The sequence below is a fragment of the Loa loa genome (genome assembly GCF_000183805.2).
Source record: "Loa loa unplaced genomic scaffold supercont3.7, whole genome shotgun sequence".
Classification (NCBI taxonomy): Eukaryota; Metazoa; Nematoda; class Chromadorea; order Rhabditida; family Onchocercidae; genus Loa; species Loa loa.
In genome coordinates this window covers 716,604-732,827 of record NW_018108187.1, presented here as the reverse complement: position 1 = coordinate 732,827, position 16,224 = coordinate 716,604, and the positions used below count along the sequence as shown (strand labels likewise).

The 16,224-nt window shown below is 34.2% G+C and overlaps 4 protein-coding genes across 5 annotated transcripts; 3 read left to right on the top strand and 1 right to left on the bottom strand.

The window, feature by feature from the left end:
- Positions 1-896: 896 nt before the first annotated feature.
- LOAG_06900 (hypothetical protein) lies at positions 897-3,704 on the bottom strand (the record flags this gene model as incomplete). The annotated part of the gene is made up of 6 exons (XM_003142434.1): positions 897-1,025; positions 1,219-1,593; positions 1,763-1,963; positions 2,067-2,235; positions 2,923-3,323; positions 3,612-3,704. The coding sequence occupies 6 exons, from the start codon at positions 3,702-3,704 to the stop codon at positions 897-899; spliced, it is 1,368 nt and encodes a 455-aa protein (XP_003142482.1).
- Positions 3,705-4,069: 365 nt separating this feature from the next.
- Positions 4,070-6,442, top strand: LOAG_06899 (hypothetical protein). Its single transcript, XM_020447274.1, has 3 exons — positions 4,070-4,191; positions 4,599-4,689; positions 5,221-6,442. The coding sequence occupies exon 3, from the start codon at positions 5,224-5,226 to the stop codon at positions 6,193-6,195; it is 972 nt and encodes a 323-aa protein (XP_020302479.1). The 5' UTR covers positions 4,070-4,191; positions 4,599-4,689; positions 5,221-5,223; the 3' UTR covers positions 6,196-6,442.
- An 876-nt stretch (positions 6,443-7,318) lies between these two features.
- On the top strand, positions 7,319-10,723 carry LOAG_16557 (the record flags this gene model as incomplete). 2 transcript variants are annotated; one of them, XM_020449209.1, is made up of 8 exons in its annotated part: positions 7,336-7,396; positions 7,557-7,687; positions 7,923-8,024; positions 8,490-8,631; positions 9,022-9,254; positions 9,357-9,605; positions 9,831-9,991; positions 10,469-10,723. In XM_020449209.1, the coding sequence occupies 8 exons, from the start codon at positions 7,336-7,338 to the stop codon at positions 10,470-10,472; spliced, it is 1,083 nt and encodes a 360-aa protein (XP_020307338.1). In that variant the 3' UTR covers positions 10,473-10,723. The 2 variants fall into 2 exon arrangements, with proteins under 2 accessions (XP_020307339.1, XP_020307338.1); XM_020449210.1 differs by lacking the exon at positions 10,469-10,723 and having other exon boundaries at positions 7,319-7,396; positions 7,907-8,024; positions 9,831-10,090.
- Positions 10,724-10,880: 157 nt separating this feature from the next.
- Positions 10,881-16,143, top strand: LOAG_06896 (hypothetical protein; the record flags this gene model as incomplete). The annotated part of the gene is made up of 14 exons (XM_020447273.1): positions 10,881-11,057; positions 11,355-11,473; positions 11,651-11,812; positions 12,097-12,209; positions 12,589-12,730; positions 12,964-13,023; positions 13,455-13,555; positions 13,650-13,767; positions 14,338-14,430; positions 14,673-14,905; positions 15,270-15,378; positions 15,456-15,571; positions 15,808-15,943; positions 16,029-16,143. Coding segments are annotated over exons 3-14 (1,374 nt in total), but the record flags the coding sequence as incomplete, so codon positions are not given.
- Between the last annotated feature and the right edge of the window lie 81 nt (positions 16,144-16,224).

Here is a 16,224-nt window from a genome sequence, read left to right as displayed (position 1 = left end):
CTATTATACGTCCTATCTGTTCATGGAAAAACAACGCACTGCTCGAACAAAATTCCACATTCGCATTTGCATCAGGGCAATACTATAAATATAAGCTTTCTGGACCATCATTTTCTGCAAAGGCATTTTGCTCTTTCATCTTAATGAAAAGATAGATGGTTTTCATGAAAGGTATAAAATGATTCCATCCAACTATTCCACATTGCATCGATCTCGTTCATGCTAATAAATGGCTACGCTTTAAATACCGTCAAATATTATATTGAATTAGCTTTGATATATCTTTTACTGAACCATTTGTAAGGTCTTTTACGTGCGCTAAGCAATCACCAAGATAGAACTTGAAAACGTGAAGTTCCTCACGTTTACCATTCCCACTGTATATGCCTACAGGCTATATATGTTACAAATCATTCATTAACTGTTGGTTCAGGAAAGTCAAATCCCTATTGATCTTTGCTCCAAATGACTTCTAACGGAAGTTCGTTAATAGAAAGATGTCCAGTTCCAATTTCCTCTGATTTTATATTTTGTAATAACAGCATTAAATTGCCAGCAACAATGTTAGCAATCTTTTCATTGAATGCAGCAAAATTGAAAGTGTTAAGCTTCCTCATTTTGCATCTATTCATCCGCAACAATTGATATGACATGTAATTAAGGATCTTAAAAAAAGACACCCCGAACAATCATCAGCTGAATTCGGCATTTTCTGGTTTCTTACCCAGCTGATTATAAGAATGGAATCATTTCTCTTTTCTTTTTCTTTGTTCGAAAAAAAAACGAAAAATTACAGAATTATTAAGCCCAATCGGCATATGAATAGAATTTATCTGTAGTAGAAATTACATCACAGCGACATCTGAATCGGCATCTGAATCATTTTGATTATGAAATTATTTGCGAACATGACGAAGACTTTTGCCTTCATTATCACTGGCAATTATGAATTCCGTTGCTTTACCCTCGACGATTATCACGCGTTTTCCGGTTGAACTGCTTTTCCGTAAACAACTTTTCTTTGGCTGAAATAAATTTCTTTCCATATCTTCAACATATATATATATCGAAAATCTAGAAAAAATTACAAATATTCTAGCGTTTGTTTTTTCAAATAAAATTCATCATTTTTTTTTTTTACAACAAACCCCAACACCATATTGACATGTGGAATATAGAAAGATGGAAAAAAAATTAACATTTTAATGATATACTTACCGCAATGGCTTTTTGCAATTTCTGCCGTTCTCGAGCTGCAATAGCGCGTACATCGCTATTCATTGCAACTGATGGAGCTTGAGCGGTTGAAGCTGCAAGTGCATTTTGCACCCAGTATCTAGCTTCCAGTGTTTCCGGACGTTCTACAATGGTTGTTACGGAACGGTTTGCCTGGAGACACTTCAGGAGAAGTTCACGACATACATCTTTATCAGTAACCGGATGACCATCGATATCAATCAAATGATCCCCAACCTGAAGCTGTTGCGATGACAATGAACCTGGATCACATCGAGAAACCAGCACACGATTTTGATAGTGTTTGATGCCGAGACCAAGTCTTGGACCTCCAGGTTTCCACTCAATCCGAGCTACCTTCAATACAGTCAACGTATCTTTGAGTTTCTGAATTCTTATACGATATATTTTGATCTATTTTGATATCCTTTATTCTTTACTTCTTTCAGTTATCTCCAGAAAAAGTTAATTTGATAGGCTTTTATAGTTTCCATATGAGAAAAATTTATTAATAAGCATAACATACAAAATACATGTATCCATCACGACGCGTGATTAATTTGGCCCGATCGGGAGGTATGTGAACTTTGGCTTCAAGTTCAGCTGCCTTCTTTTCATCTCTCACCAAAGTTATGGTAGCACATGGAGGCGCAAAACGAAGTAGCTGAAAGAAATGATCGCAATCTCGAACAACGGTATTGTTCAGTTTCAATACTTGGTCACCAATCTGAAATGGCATAAGTATACCACATGTGTCAGACCAAATATTAATACATCTGTAAGAGATTCCGCAGGAAAAGAGTTGTTTACAACTAAGCTTTTAAAAGAACCTTAAGATTTCCTTCTGCGAGTGTTCCCGGTTGAACCTTAACAATGATAAGTTTATCATTGGGAACTGCTCCGAGTGGATCGCCTTCCTCCATGGGTATTGCAACCGATATTTCCTTCGCCATCGAATCACAGTTACCAGAGCAACGAACTGCTCCCAGTAAATTACAGCTGAACCAAATGACCACCTTATCTTTTACGGTTCTTATATAATTGTGAATATTCTTTTTGCGCATAATTAAGAGCAAAAAAAATTGCTTATGCAAATTGAGAATGTATAAGAATATGCAAATATTTAGATTAAATACTGATCGGACAATATGTTCGGAAAAATGACTTTCATGGAAAGCAAGAAAGTCCATGGTGGTGACAACAACCAAAATTTTCATTTCGTTTCGTCCCATCAATAACTAGCCTGATTGGATGATATACATTTGTGTCAAATGACTTACTTATTCATTTTTAAACTCGATTTTTCAAAATTAAATTTATTTTTGTCGTAATCATGTCATTTACTTTATTACTTTAATTGATTGCCTTGCTCATTTGTTCATAGTTTGAAAATAGAATAGAAATAAATTTTTAAATGACGAAGTTCAAATTCGGCTGTAAAACAATGCATTCATCGACAAAATGTCCAAATTCTTCATTAACTTTTATTGCATCAATGATTGCTGATGTTTTGCTATTAAAAGTATATCATTTTCATTCTCTGAAAAAATATTTCATTCCGAATTTTGCTGTTTAACACCATAAAATGGTATTGTAATAGTATGATTTCAGTTAATTTTTCACTTTTAATAATTACTTTGATATGTTCAAGTTCGAAATATGAATTCAAATTCATATAGACAGTACCTCAAATCTTCATCATCATCTTCGTTCATGATATGGTGTTGTGATGCAGCTGCAGTTTGTAGAATGGATGAACTTGGTGAGAGTGATCTAACTCTAACTCTAAGCATAGATCTCCTTCTGAATCCCATTCTAGAAGCTGCAATGGAACTTCTCCTGATAGCACCATTTATTCTTCTTCTCAAACCTTCTTCACTTCCATGTAACCGTTGCTCACTTCGACTACGACGTTGTTGTTCAGATCCATGCTGAGAATGATCATTTTCATTCCTCTCTAATTGTATTAATCTTCTAGTAATTGTATTTTCTGGGATCGCTTCAATTTGCTGAGCAACGAAATTCCGCACAATTTCAACTCGTCTAATTTGCATACGTGCATAATTAGGTGCCATTACTCTTCGAGGCTAAAAAAAGGCCCTCGAATTAAAATTTAAAAAGGTAGAATTTGGAATTGAAACAAACAACAAATCGATGCAAACGATTTGTCTTATATGCGAGAGAGAGAGAGAGAAAGAGAGAAAAGAGAGAAATGGACATAATATATGGGAAAGTTGGAAATAAAAGTAATACATTGGAACAGACAACCAGAGTGGCCCAGAAGAAAAGGATTGGATCGATAAGAATCAATTTTAGAAACTTTCCTTAATTTTAATTCATACTATTACCGGCTGCAAATTTCGTTATATTATTACCATTGGTACTAAAGTTAGAATTTGTGGCGATTGTCCATCACCCGTACCATTAAGGATCAAATTTCCAACGTAATAGACATCTTCATCCGTCATGTTACGAGTTACTACACTTTTTGTGCAGTCTCGGGAAAAAAGGAGAGAGAAATTAGTAGTAGTGAACAGTGATACAATCAGTTAGTTAACATCGGATAAAAGTAAACTTCCCAATGATTACTTCATTTATAAATGAATGTTTCTTTTAAACAAGACTTCTTAGGTATTTTGCATAAAACACAAAAAAGCAATGTCTTCATTGTTATTTTGATAGTATCACACTTGATGTAAACCATAGTTAGACGTGTTACACGTCTAGAATAACAAGTACGTTGTCTTTGAATGCACAAAAGAATCTCACGGAAGTATGCTCGTCAGTGATTCTGACTTTGTTTTTTTCATAGCATTCCTTCTAAGTGATCCATTTTCAGACCATTTCATGATGCAAAAATCTGAAAGGTTCACGAAGGTCAAGGTTCAAACGGTGGGCGAAGAGGTGGTACTTTGGGAAGTCATGGAGTGGCTCTGGGTTAATCGGATTGCGAGGGTACGTAGGTTGGTAATCGGGATGGTTAATTGGTAGTAGATGATTTTATTTTATTGTGGTTTTTGAAGTACTTGGTTGTGAAAGTCTCTAAATTTTCACTATTATGGAAATGCTGTTTCATTAGAGTCTGTGGAATTGTGGCTTTAGATGTTGGTAATTGTCAAACTTAGTTGTCACTGAGTTTTTACTATAACGAACATGGAGAACAATAACAAGGAATATGGTTGAGAAAATGTGCAAGGAACAAGAGCTATAGTTGTAGCAGTGAGTGAGAATGATACATGCAAAAGTAGAACGTAGAGAAAAAAATTCACTTCAGTTTCTGTCCTTAAAAGGTTTAGAACAGTCAGTTACGATATACCACTATTTTTTTCCTGTTCCTGCTCTTATTTTAATGGTTATTCCAGGAGTTGATTGGGATAGAGTAAAGTCGAACTGAATTAAATGTATGCTGTTGTGAAGAACTAATGATATTTATGTTGGAGACTTGAATTTTCGGTGAGCCTTTTTTATTAGAAGGTTCTGATTTGAATATTTAAAACATATTAGAACATATCCCATCGATAGTCAAATCAAGGGTAGATTAAAATAGATGGTGGACGGCATATATCGTTCCTAGGACAATTTATATTTGGTCATATTTGTGCTACTGGCAATGGAAATATTACATTAAATTTCTGAAAATTTGGAATATATGTGTAATATCCAGTATTATCATACTGTAAACGAATGATTTGTTGTTTACCACATAGTGACACTGTATTAATGACCTTGTTTAATAAATTTAGCAACTCAAATTCATTGATGATTTGACTGTCGGGTTACTCTTTAATTATTCCCATTATTCATTTTTTAGTGTATCGTACTGAGCTTATTTATTCTAAGATATTAACATATCCTTTTTTTTTGATCACATGTGAAATGACGTTAAGGTTAGGTGAATAACCATATGTAACATGCAGATTAAAGAAAGTTTGAACATAATGGAAAATTTCCGAGATTTTTTTTGCCAAAATTTTCGTATTTAAGTGGATGCTGATGAAATGTAAAACAGGACCTGATACAATGAAGTCCCATTTCAAATACGTGTCGGACAGTGCACGAAGCAGCCAGAAGCTAACGTTGATCGAGTATAACGCTGAAGATAAGATTTTCAAAGCACTTCAGTTACGAAATGCTTGTGAAATGAAGATGGGCATCAGACGGCGCGATGGTCATTACTTTTTTGTAGAAGAAGTGGTTTGGATGGTCGAAACTGGTTTGGCTGTTGTTCTTCATCGTGGAATGCAATTGTCTGTGCAAGAATGCTATCGATTACTTGGAACATTTCTAATTACACCAGAAAAATTTTTCGTTTACTCATACTTGAAGCGTGCTGGCTATGTCATAGTACCTTACAAGGCTTTCGGAACTTCTGCAGACGACGGAAATGGTGATCGATGGGAACTTGCGCCAAAATTTCTCTTTCCTGTTAATCTCCTGGATCAGTTTCCCACTGTCAAGTCAATGAAGCTTACAATGACCAATTTTCGCCGTAATCCAAAATTAGTGGAAGTATTTGGTGTATCCGAAGATTTTCCTACGTCAGACATTGAATCAGTTAATTGGGATAAGCATGGTGAAGTCCAAGGAAATTTCAAAGAAATCCTAAGGCCTCGTTACTGGCCAAGATTTGACCAGTTCTCTAATCACGTCTCCACCTGGTCGGATTATCGTAAAGAGCGAGCAAAGATATTGAAACTGAATCCTATAAAGGATGTCTCAAATTCAGCTCACTTGCCTATTGATTATGATATATATGCAGGGAATGGTACTTTTTGTCGCAATCTTTCGCCGAAACCAATATACCGTTTATTGGTTGTAAACATTCATTTTCCATTTCCATCCGTTTCTGATTTGCATTGGTTAAGTTCAAAGATTGTTGATGGGAGGTTGCTAATAGCTGTTGTTCAACAAGCTGCAGTTTTATTTTACAATATCGACCACCAAACAGTTTGTCTGTAAATACATCATTTTCATGCAGGAACGAGGGAGTGATGATAGACTTGAGATTATTTTGTTTAGCTTTTTCCGACTGTAAATGGACTTTCTCAATGAGATGCACCTATGTCAGTTGTCAAATCGTTCTTTAAAATCCCAATACTGATTAGATTTGTTAATATTAATTGTACAGTTAAAAATTATCTATTATAAATTGCCTTGGTTTGTTGTTCTTTCGGGATAAAAATTTCCCAAAATTTTGTCATTAAAATAATTCCATTCAACCCTCCCATTAACCTAGCTCAAATTCTTAAGTGTTCATCCGCACATCTGACATACCTCGATCTCTGGGAACCTTGAATTAAAATGTGGGAGCTTTTATCTTGGAGCGATCGAAACCTGTCATCACCGTGTCCGAAAGATGCTTTATCACACTGGATTACCTGACTTATAGATTCGGAATTTTCACACGAAATTAAAAATTTTGAAAAGCTTACGTTTTGATGTTTTTTATGGATAGTTTTCTAAAATAATATCATGTTGAATATAGCAGGGTAAATGTCGAAAAAGGAAGGGGAAGTTTAAGGAACATAAATTTTATCAAGCAATTTACTATATAAGAAGTCAAGAATTTGTCACAGTTCTCTGAGAGTCATTCCGTGCTTTGTTTATTTGCCTCTGCACTACAGTCACTATTAAGCGGTTAGGAATTGTGTTTGCCTAGTCATTCGCATTAATTTGAATAAATTTTTAATTTTTGTTTGAGTTAGTTCTCAAGGCGATATTGGTTCATCCCATCATGCATAATATCTCTTCAGTCAGATGATATCAATCTCTGCCTCTACTACGGTTATTAAAATATTAAAATAAATTGAGTGAGGAAAGAATAATTATTTACGAATTTGGAAATAATCCGACTGGATGATAAAATATGGATTGTTTAGGCTCTACTGTAAGCAATAGAAAAGATGAGTTCATCAGTTACAAAGCTGTGGAGCTTATTCATTTGACTTGCGAGGAATTGTGACCTCAGAGGGGAAGACTTTGTGTTCGGCCATTTGGAATGATATTAAACTGAAAAAACTTTAGAAGATATTTTCGATTTCAAAAAATATTCTACGTTTTTATTTACGAACTACAGAATCTTTTCAAGGGTTGGTTTTCATGAGTTTCCAGCAGTCTGGCTTGAAAGAGAATATTCATTTGTCGGAGGAAACTGCTGAATGTAAGTCATTCATTTATATATCCTCATAAAGTTTGATTAGTACACAGATGACTCATGTTGTTTGTTTTCATGTTTCCTGCTTATTTTAATGGAACTTGTTCCAAGAAAATGAAGTTTGAGAATATCCTTTCCATAAGACAAATTGATTGCCAGTTTTCAGTGATCGAAAGTTTAGCCCTTTTACTTCATGTTCCTCTGACATCATCTCAGTTGTCGATTTGCGTGGAATTGCTGCAGAAAGGTGTTTCACATCGAAGTCTCGTTGACGCTATAACTCGTTATTCTGGAAAGGTTTAGTATTTTTACTTTTTTTGAGAATCATGTCGATTTCTTCTCTGCGTTTTCCGCGATATTAAGCAAATATATATCAAGCATTTCCCACAATATTAAGCAAATATTAAGCAAGCAAACAATTGTATGCTAAAATATTTCAAGAAACCCGCATCGGTCAACAGTTTATATCACTCACTTTAGTTATTTCAATATTAGGAGTCTTAATCAAGTTTTAAGGACCTGAAAAGACAAGCAATTAAGCAAAAGGATGCGTCGAAATAAACGACGTCGCAACAGTGAACTAGATAAAGATGAACAAAAGTTGCAGATCGCATTGCAGGATATCCATAAAAAGGTATCTCAAGAATTCCCTGTTCAAAATGATTATCTTTCTTGAGATTCAACCTAAACATTCGCTTGAAAGTGATGACAGTAAATGAATGACATTAGGTCAAATATTTATGAAATTTTTAAAGCAAGCGAAGAAAACGCTACGAAATGTTCTTATTTTTATTCAAGAGATCAATTTAGCAACATCCGTAGTGGCTTAAATGAAGAGAGCGTTTGATATCCTTCCAAAAAACCCATATTTAGCTTATTTCCATCACCGAGAGTGACAACTTGCACCAGATGATCGGGTAGTTTTGGTGATCCTATTAAAGTCTAATGAGAATAAATTACAAAAATTTTTAAATGTAGATTTTTAAATGAAAAGAATTTGAATTTATTGCGTTTTCCGTATGAGAACGTAGTCTATTTCTCAATCGGCCATAATTCTAGAGGGGAGCACCCATTATTTTGACTTTATGATGTCTTGCAGATGAAGTCAGTAATTCCGCTGAAGAAGAAAGTAAATGAGTCGTTGTCCACCTTACAAGAATTGGTTGATAAAAATAAGCTTAGCATTGGATGCAAACTGAATGGTCCTCTCCGAGGTCGAGTATTAAATTTGTACGAAAACGGTATTTGGATTTCTTGTATTCTATTTCTTTTCTGTTTTTTAAGATTTTTTTTTGCAGATTTCAATCAAAAAGGCGCTGGTAAATAATTTTTCTTTCTTTTTATTGTTTTTTTTTGGAATCCCTCCATCATATTCACTGAACGATGGTTACAAAAAAACTTGATGTTGAACTTTAGAATTATATTTCCTATGGGATTCAGCAAAAGTTATGGTATGGGTTTTCCCAGCCTAGGTTAGAGACGTGAATAGCGTATCGTTAATTCATTTTTTCCGCGTATATGTTTGTTTAAATACTTTTTTTTCGGGGATTTCACTCCTTTTGGATAACTGGCTACTGTTTTGGTTTATTTATTGATTGAAATGTTGATGATTTACAGGATATTTTTTTAAGCTAAAAAAGCCTGCGAGATTGAAGCTACTTGCATTCGGAAACTTTTGGAGGATATCGAAAAGTTACGTAAAAAGAGATACGAAATACAACGCAGTAGTTTGGTAGGTCGTGGCGAACTGATGCAAATGTTATCTCACAGTGCACGCACTGCTCCGCTCTGGATTGGACCCCCAGATACTCATCCACCTGCATTAGTTGGTGCCATTCCAGCACCTGTATCGATGTCTTTGAAGGTTTGGTTTTGTTAATCAAAACACAATCCTTTTTTTCAATAAATCCAACTGTTTTTTGAAAATTACTTAAATCAGACTGTTTACTGGAACACAAACTTTTAGGTTGGTATGGAAGTGGCCGCATTCATCGACGGTATATGGATGCTTGCTGAGGTGACCAGTGTTTTTGCAGCCTCGAAATATGAGGTTAAAGATGTTGATGATGAACAAAAAGCCAAATATGTTGCTCGAAGAAGTCGTATGATTCCATTACCACGGTGGCGAGCAGATCCTATGCGTGACAGCCATGCGTTGTTTCCTGTGGGTGCTATCGTGCTTGCACTTTATCCTCAAACAACATGCTTTTACAAGGTTATAACTAAAGTATTAGGACTATTTGAGTTTCATTGAAAAGAAAAAGATAAATTATGTTAGATATTAGTGTATTATGCGCAAGACAAAGGATACAGTAATAACTAATGTTCAGGATTTTGGTTTCTGTTATGAGCTTTGTTTAAATGGCAGCCTTCTATATGATATAAAAAACCGAAGAAATGAAAATCTTCGTACTATTTCTCATGTATATTTCCTATTCAGGGAGTAATCGATCAATTACCAGTTACAGCAGTCGATGATTATTTGATAGCTTTCGAGGATTCAGCTTTCCCGCAGGGTTATTCACCACCTCTTCCAGTTCCCCAACGCTATGTTCTTACTCATAAAGCGCCAAAAATATACAAACGTCGCGCTGCAAAGAAGTGAATAAGTCAAATCTTGAACTCATTAAAGGCTTTTTTATGCTTATGAATGCAGGATATTTACATACAGCACTTACCGTGTATTTTTTTCGGATAGCCTTGCATATAATTATATTCATTAAGGATACGTACAACTGAATGTGAGAAAAGCTATAATATTCTCAGTTGCATAATTTTTTAGAAAAATTATAGAAATCTTACTCCTGCATGTAAGAGATTTTTCTCTTCCTGTAAAATTCTATTTTATTTTCTTTCCACTGGGATTTTTTTTGGCCTGTATTCACTTTCTTGGTTCTCCAAATTCTGTTGTGGCTGTTCTCGCATTAGATTTAAATGTTTTTTGATTTTTTTTTAGGAAGATTATGGTTTAGGTTCATACTTGTTGTGTGATTGTAGTACAATTTAAAAAAAAGTTAAAGGTTTAACCAATCCTTTTTTCCAGTGTTTGGAATTCAAAGCGATGAGTAATAATTTCAGATAATTAACATTTACGTAAGAACATTGAATGGTCAAAAATATTCAAATCAGTACGGCTTTACGAATATATGGAAGTAGAATTCGTAGTTTTCCCGTACTGTATGCTATTGCGTTATTAATTATTTCATTTGCTTTATTTATCTGTATTTGTTTGTTTCGATTGTTGATGTAAGCAAATTTATTGGTGATATTATTTATCTGTACAGTTAATATTGGTCATTTACGATTGCGTCACCTCCACTGTTATAGTTTGACTGATAAAGTGATATAAAATTGTATTTTTTCCATTTCTAGGCATATAGAACTGACCTTATCTCTGTGATTACCTGGAAGATAGTTGGATGGCGACTTTATGGCTTGAATGATTGGGTATGTTACTCTTGGACCTAGAATTGAACTGATTTTTTTCATGTTCAGGATACTTTGAATCAAGCTCGGTCGGTTAAGATCCATATGTGAGGAAAGGAGCGCTAACGACGTGAACTAGAAGTACATCCAAATGCCAGGATATTGTACTAATTGTGGTTCAGCAGATTTCGCTCCTGTGGATGGTTTTTTCTATTGTGCAGTATGTAACACACAATCACAGGTTAAGAAAGTCTTAAGCTTATTATTTATTATGGTCATGAAGGGTAAAAGAGTAGTAGTGGAAATATTGAGAACAGCATCTAATTCAAAGGAAGTTCATATGTGCTTGTATGATAAGTGCCGAAGGAAATGAGAGGGGATTAATATTCAGATTTTTTATATGTTAGCTTGTCAGATTCGATTTGTTTGTATAGGTCTTTTCGTGAGAAATTTATGGTCTTAAATGTATTTTGATCATTCTTCAACTGGTGCAATTATAATATTGTCCATAAAAAACTGCATAATTATATTTATGCAGGTTCTTCGTGAATTTGATCATGATGATGAAGGCGCAATTCTGATGTCAGCATCATCAACAAAGATTCGTCGAAAGAAGACCAAGACAGACAAAGGTGAACAAGAAAAAAAGCTTCTGAGGTATTCTGTCTTCATTTTATTAGTCGATCATTTTTCTTTTGCGGTGGCGTACAGACTTTCTCATGACGTCTTAGTGTATTGATGTAAAATAAATCAAAAGTTCTGCAAGCAGTTTCGAGAAATTATTAGTTGTATGAAATGGTTTAAAAATACTAAGGAATTTTCTAGTCAGTTTAGGAACAAGTGACAGTTGATGAAGACTATCATTTACCAGCATTAAAACAAGATTTCCCAGCATATCTTGGACATGCTGGTTTACGGCTGGCAACATTTACAAAGTTACTTTCACACTTCTCAGCCATGTTAATTCGTGATTTCAGTATACCAGAAGATGTCAAGGTTTGTTATCTGATGTTTGGAATTTTAAATGGGCTAGGAGGGAGTTTGTAATTTACATTAAATTTACATTTAGGTAACTTTGTTATAAAAGAAAGGTAAAGAAAGAACTACGAGTAGTTTAACATCTAGTATTATATGGATTACTTTTTGTGCTTTGGATTGAACCGTTTTTATTGTTCAATTAGTAAAGAATATTTATGCCTACTTTTAGAAATTCTGTGAAAATTGAATAACTATATTTTTATTTCATTAATTTTGTCGCTTTACGGTTCTTCATATTTTAGTGGCATGTACTCAGTATCTTGCAACATTACCTTCAACACTTCCGAATAGCGTTCTGTGAGGAAGAGCTGGATGAAGAAAACCCATATTGTCCATTAGTAAAAAACGAAAAATAGTAAGCATTAACGTAATTTTAGTCACATCACGAAGTTAGTAAATAAATAGAACAGTTTAATTATGTGCGGCACTTCGAAAGTTCGAAGTAGTACTTTAAACTATTAAATATATATAACTGTTCTTGACCTTATCAAGTCTTTAAGCAACGTTCGGTACTATCGGATTTGGAGTATGACAAACTAATTAGACATATTTTTGTACCACTGTCAGTAATTGTTTTACGACTGGATTATGACAAAATATGTGAAAAATACATGTCTGCAACACCGCATTGTTTACTTACTTGCAAAAACTGTAATTTTTAATTCGACAGTCTTCATATTAAAATAGATGAAAGGAAATCTCTCTGGAATCTTGGTTAAATTAATTCATTGCAGTGAAGCACAAAAGAGAGCAAAAGAGCTGAAAGTTAAAGCACAGAAAGAAACACAGTTGAGGCGTGGCGATAATGTTATGTCATTATTATCAAGCCCAGATATCAAAGTAAACCTGGATGTTCGTGTTACCGATATCGATATGGTCTGTTCTTGGGTATTATTATCTTTGTAATGTTCAGTGTCTGATTAAGACTTAATATCCAAATTCAAATCAGATCAATGCTTGCTCACCAACTAAAAATCTAGTTCTGTAGTTTCTTTGAGGTCATTACCTCAAAATGTTCTTTCAGGTAAGACTAACTTCTAAAAAAAGAAACACGACTGGCAAGTAGAATTATTATTAATTTCGATTTTATTTTCTCAAATGTTTTTAAGGATGACATAGAAGCTGTAATAGAAAAACGAACGAAAATTTCAAAGGATGCGTTTTCCGCAGTAAGTTTTCCTGTGATTCCTCTGTTTTCGAAAAATTATTAGTTTTTCCAAACGCATGAAAAAACATGTTATTAGCATCTGTCAATTTGTATTTGATGCGAATTTCAATTCACGAATCAAAGCAAAAAATACTATAAAAATAATGGCTGAAATCTATTAGTTAGCACACTGGAATGCGTTCCAGAATATTCAAAGCAAAATTATCAACCGTAGGATTAGGGAGGAAAATACTTAGAGTAAAATGGCCGTACTGGAGGTGAGATGCGTTTTTTCGGTCAGCAGATAGCATTACCTTGAGATTTGTACGATTTGTTATGTTTCTCATTTAAAACTTTTGGGCTGTAATGAATAATAGCATCTAGTCATTTCATTTCTAACTGTTAACGTTACAATCAGGTTTCATAATCCCTTCTTACCATTTTGTTTTTCAGCTTTTGCGTATTCCAATGAGCACTGAAATTATCATGGTGATCCTTTATTTGGGATGTTTGCTCTCTGGCGCAAACTGGGTGTTATTATCTGATGTTACACGGTATTTATAATACCTTTTGTATTAAAAATTCATGATTGGATGAAATTATTTTCTATTATTTCTTACCTTGAAAGGAACTGAAGTTATCTTTTAGGTGGTTCCGTGAAGGTCGATTTCCAATATCGTCATTTCAGTCCGCAGCTTTACTTGTTGGCGGGAAAGGAAACGATATCTTCAATGCGAAAGGGCTTTCTTTTTCTCCGAGATCACCGGTATGCTCGTTTTGCTATTTCTATCTCAGAGAACAAACTGATATATTTTTATATATGTTTTTATTATTCCAAATTATTTTTTCATCAACTAATATAGAAATCACTTTTTAACGTTATGAAAGAACTTTAATTGATATCCACACATCGACCAACTATTTTCTGTCCGATTTGCAACTAAAAATTCGAGTCAGATCAGATCGGATTAAATCGAGAGATGCAGAGTTAATTCAAAATTGTACTCGAGGAGAAGAGTTAATTTAAAGTGTTCCGGTATTGAGAATACTTGGAACATTTTGAAAGTGTCTTGTTCACATACTTTATCTACGACTATCAAATCGAGATATGCATTTACACAGATGGAATCCAGAAAGTTTCTATTAAGTAAAGACGATGAGAGAGTTGTACTCGATTACTGGATAAAAAGAGTTAATTTCAGTTCTACTGAAAGTCATCCTCATCCTTTGTGCGGTCAATAAGGAAATTCATGAGGATGTTGTCCGATGATGGGAAATGAAAGATATTCTGTTTTTTCAGGAAGCACATACTTTTTATTTCATTTAACAATTCCAGACGATGCCACTGTATGAATATATGCGAACGATTATGGTAGTTGCCCAAATAACTGATATCCCGGTGCATCCAATTTCTTGCTCTTTTGACCGGGCAAGTTTGCACATTTTTTCGAGATATCTTGTTTAGAAACCTTATCTGTTTGTGACCCTATCTCCAGCTGTATTTCAGAAATCTGTGGTTATCATGATACCTTTAATTTTTATCGGCTTGTGGGTTTCTGTCGATTTCTGCATGTGAGATTTTCATTAGTTAGTGATCGTAGTGAAAAACGCATGAAAATTTCTCATATTCAAAAGCAAGCTACTCTGGGAAAATCATCGTTTCTGTTGCAGGTCTTGGCTCGCCTTAGTTACAATCTTAATTTGCCGATTGATTTCATGCAACATCTACATACCATTTTCGTTTATTCCTCCCCAAATATTGTTTTCGATTCGCAGTTTATTCATCGATTTAGCACTGTTGATTCAGAAGCGTTACTGCAAAGAACAAACAATGCTTTCTGTGATAATATCACTTTTGCGCTTGAACAGAGCACTTATCAGTTAGAAGAAGGTTGCGGTCGGCAGTAAGCACAATGAAAATATTCACTGAAATTTAAATTCTCTTTGTTATGTTAAGCCACTCACTGCTTAATGCATTTCATTTCGAGCTTCAAAATACTTATTCCCCTCACTTTTACCTTAAAATGAACTGAAGAAGCTGGTAATATTAGTCGGAACGTTTATCTAATCTACGGTAGGAATTCACAATTAAAAAACACTTTTTTCCCAAAGTATAAAGTTTGGAGTACTTGCTCACAAAGTTTGAGCAGTTTGTTTTGATGGCAATTTTCGTGAGTTTACACTTTTAATTTCATTTTTAGATCAACTTCTGTTTTCTAACCTCAAAAAGTTATTTTCATAATTTATTACTTTTCAATTATAATGTAGGTATTCCGTATTGCCATCCATCGATGTCAAGGCAGTTGCAATAATACTCTTTGCTCTGAAGCTGATATTTGGCCTCGATGATAATATGGAATTCAATATGAAAACGATGGTATTTTGCTTTGTGAACTAATTTTCTGAAAAATTGGGTATCAACAAATTTTTTCGATTTATGGGTGATGTTTGTAGTTCGGTGCAGTAAATATCAAGGAAGAGCAGTTTAACTTTGCTCTCTGGATACAACAGTTGAAAATGCGCATGGATATATGGCGCGGTAGGCGTTTGAAAGATGTTTTGGAAAAAAGGTACCTTTTTTATTTTTGCTAATTTGGTAACTGTAGTCAACAAATAAAAAATGAAGCGCCATAACTTAGTAGCACAGTATTAATAAATCTGTTGCAGTAAGTATTGCTTCAGTAATGTACTAGCTTTAGAAGGATTTACTCTTCGATAAAAAAGTCAAAATAATATGCAGGTTAATCAAAAAATTAAACATCCATTATCACCAACGGAAATCATGTAGAATATGTCAGATTTTCAGGACAACTGCCCTATCCAAGTATAACTCGGTATTTGAAAATTATCGGATGGTACTCGTTCGTGAAAATTATCGAGGAGAAAAGGTATCGCAGATTGGTACTAGTCGTTTAACGGGTGGTCGAAATTTATATTTTAGGGTGAGTTTTTTCATTCTACAGCAGTAATATTGGAAGCATAATATTTGTCTTTGTTCATGCATTTGTAAAATTTAAAGTAATTTAGGGATGTGTACCAAGTAGTTTTATTATGGAGAAACGTGATTACGCACTGCTCAGTACCTTTGAGGATGACTATGATTTCACAGCATCACGAAGCCTCAGCAAAGAAGCTCTGTTAAGTAAATTATTTATGCAGTTGATGTCAGCTTATATATATATATATATATATATATATATATATATATATATATACTACTAAC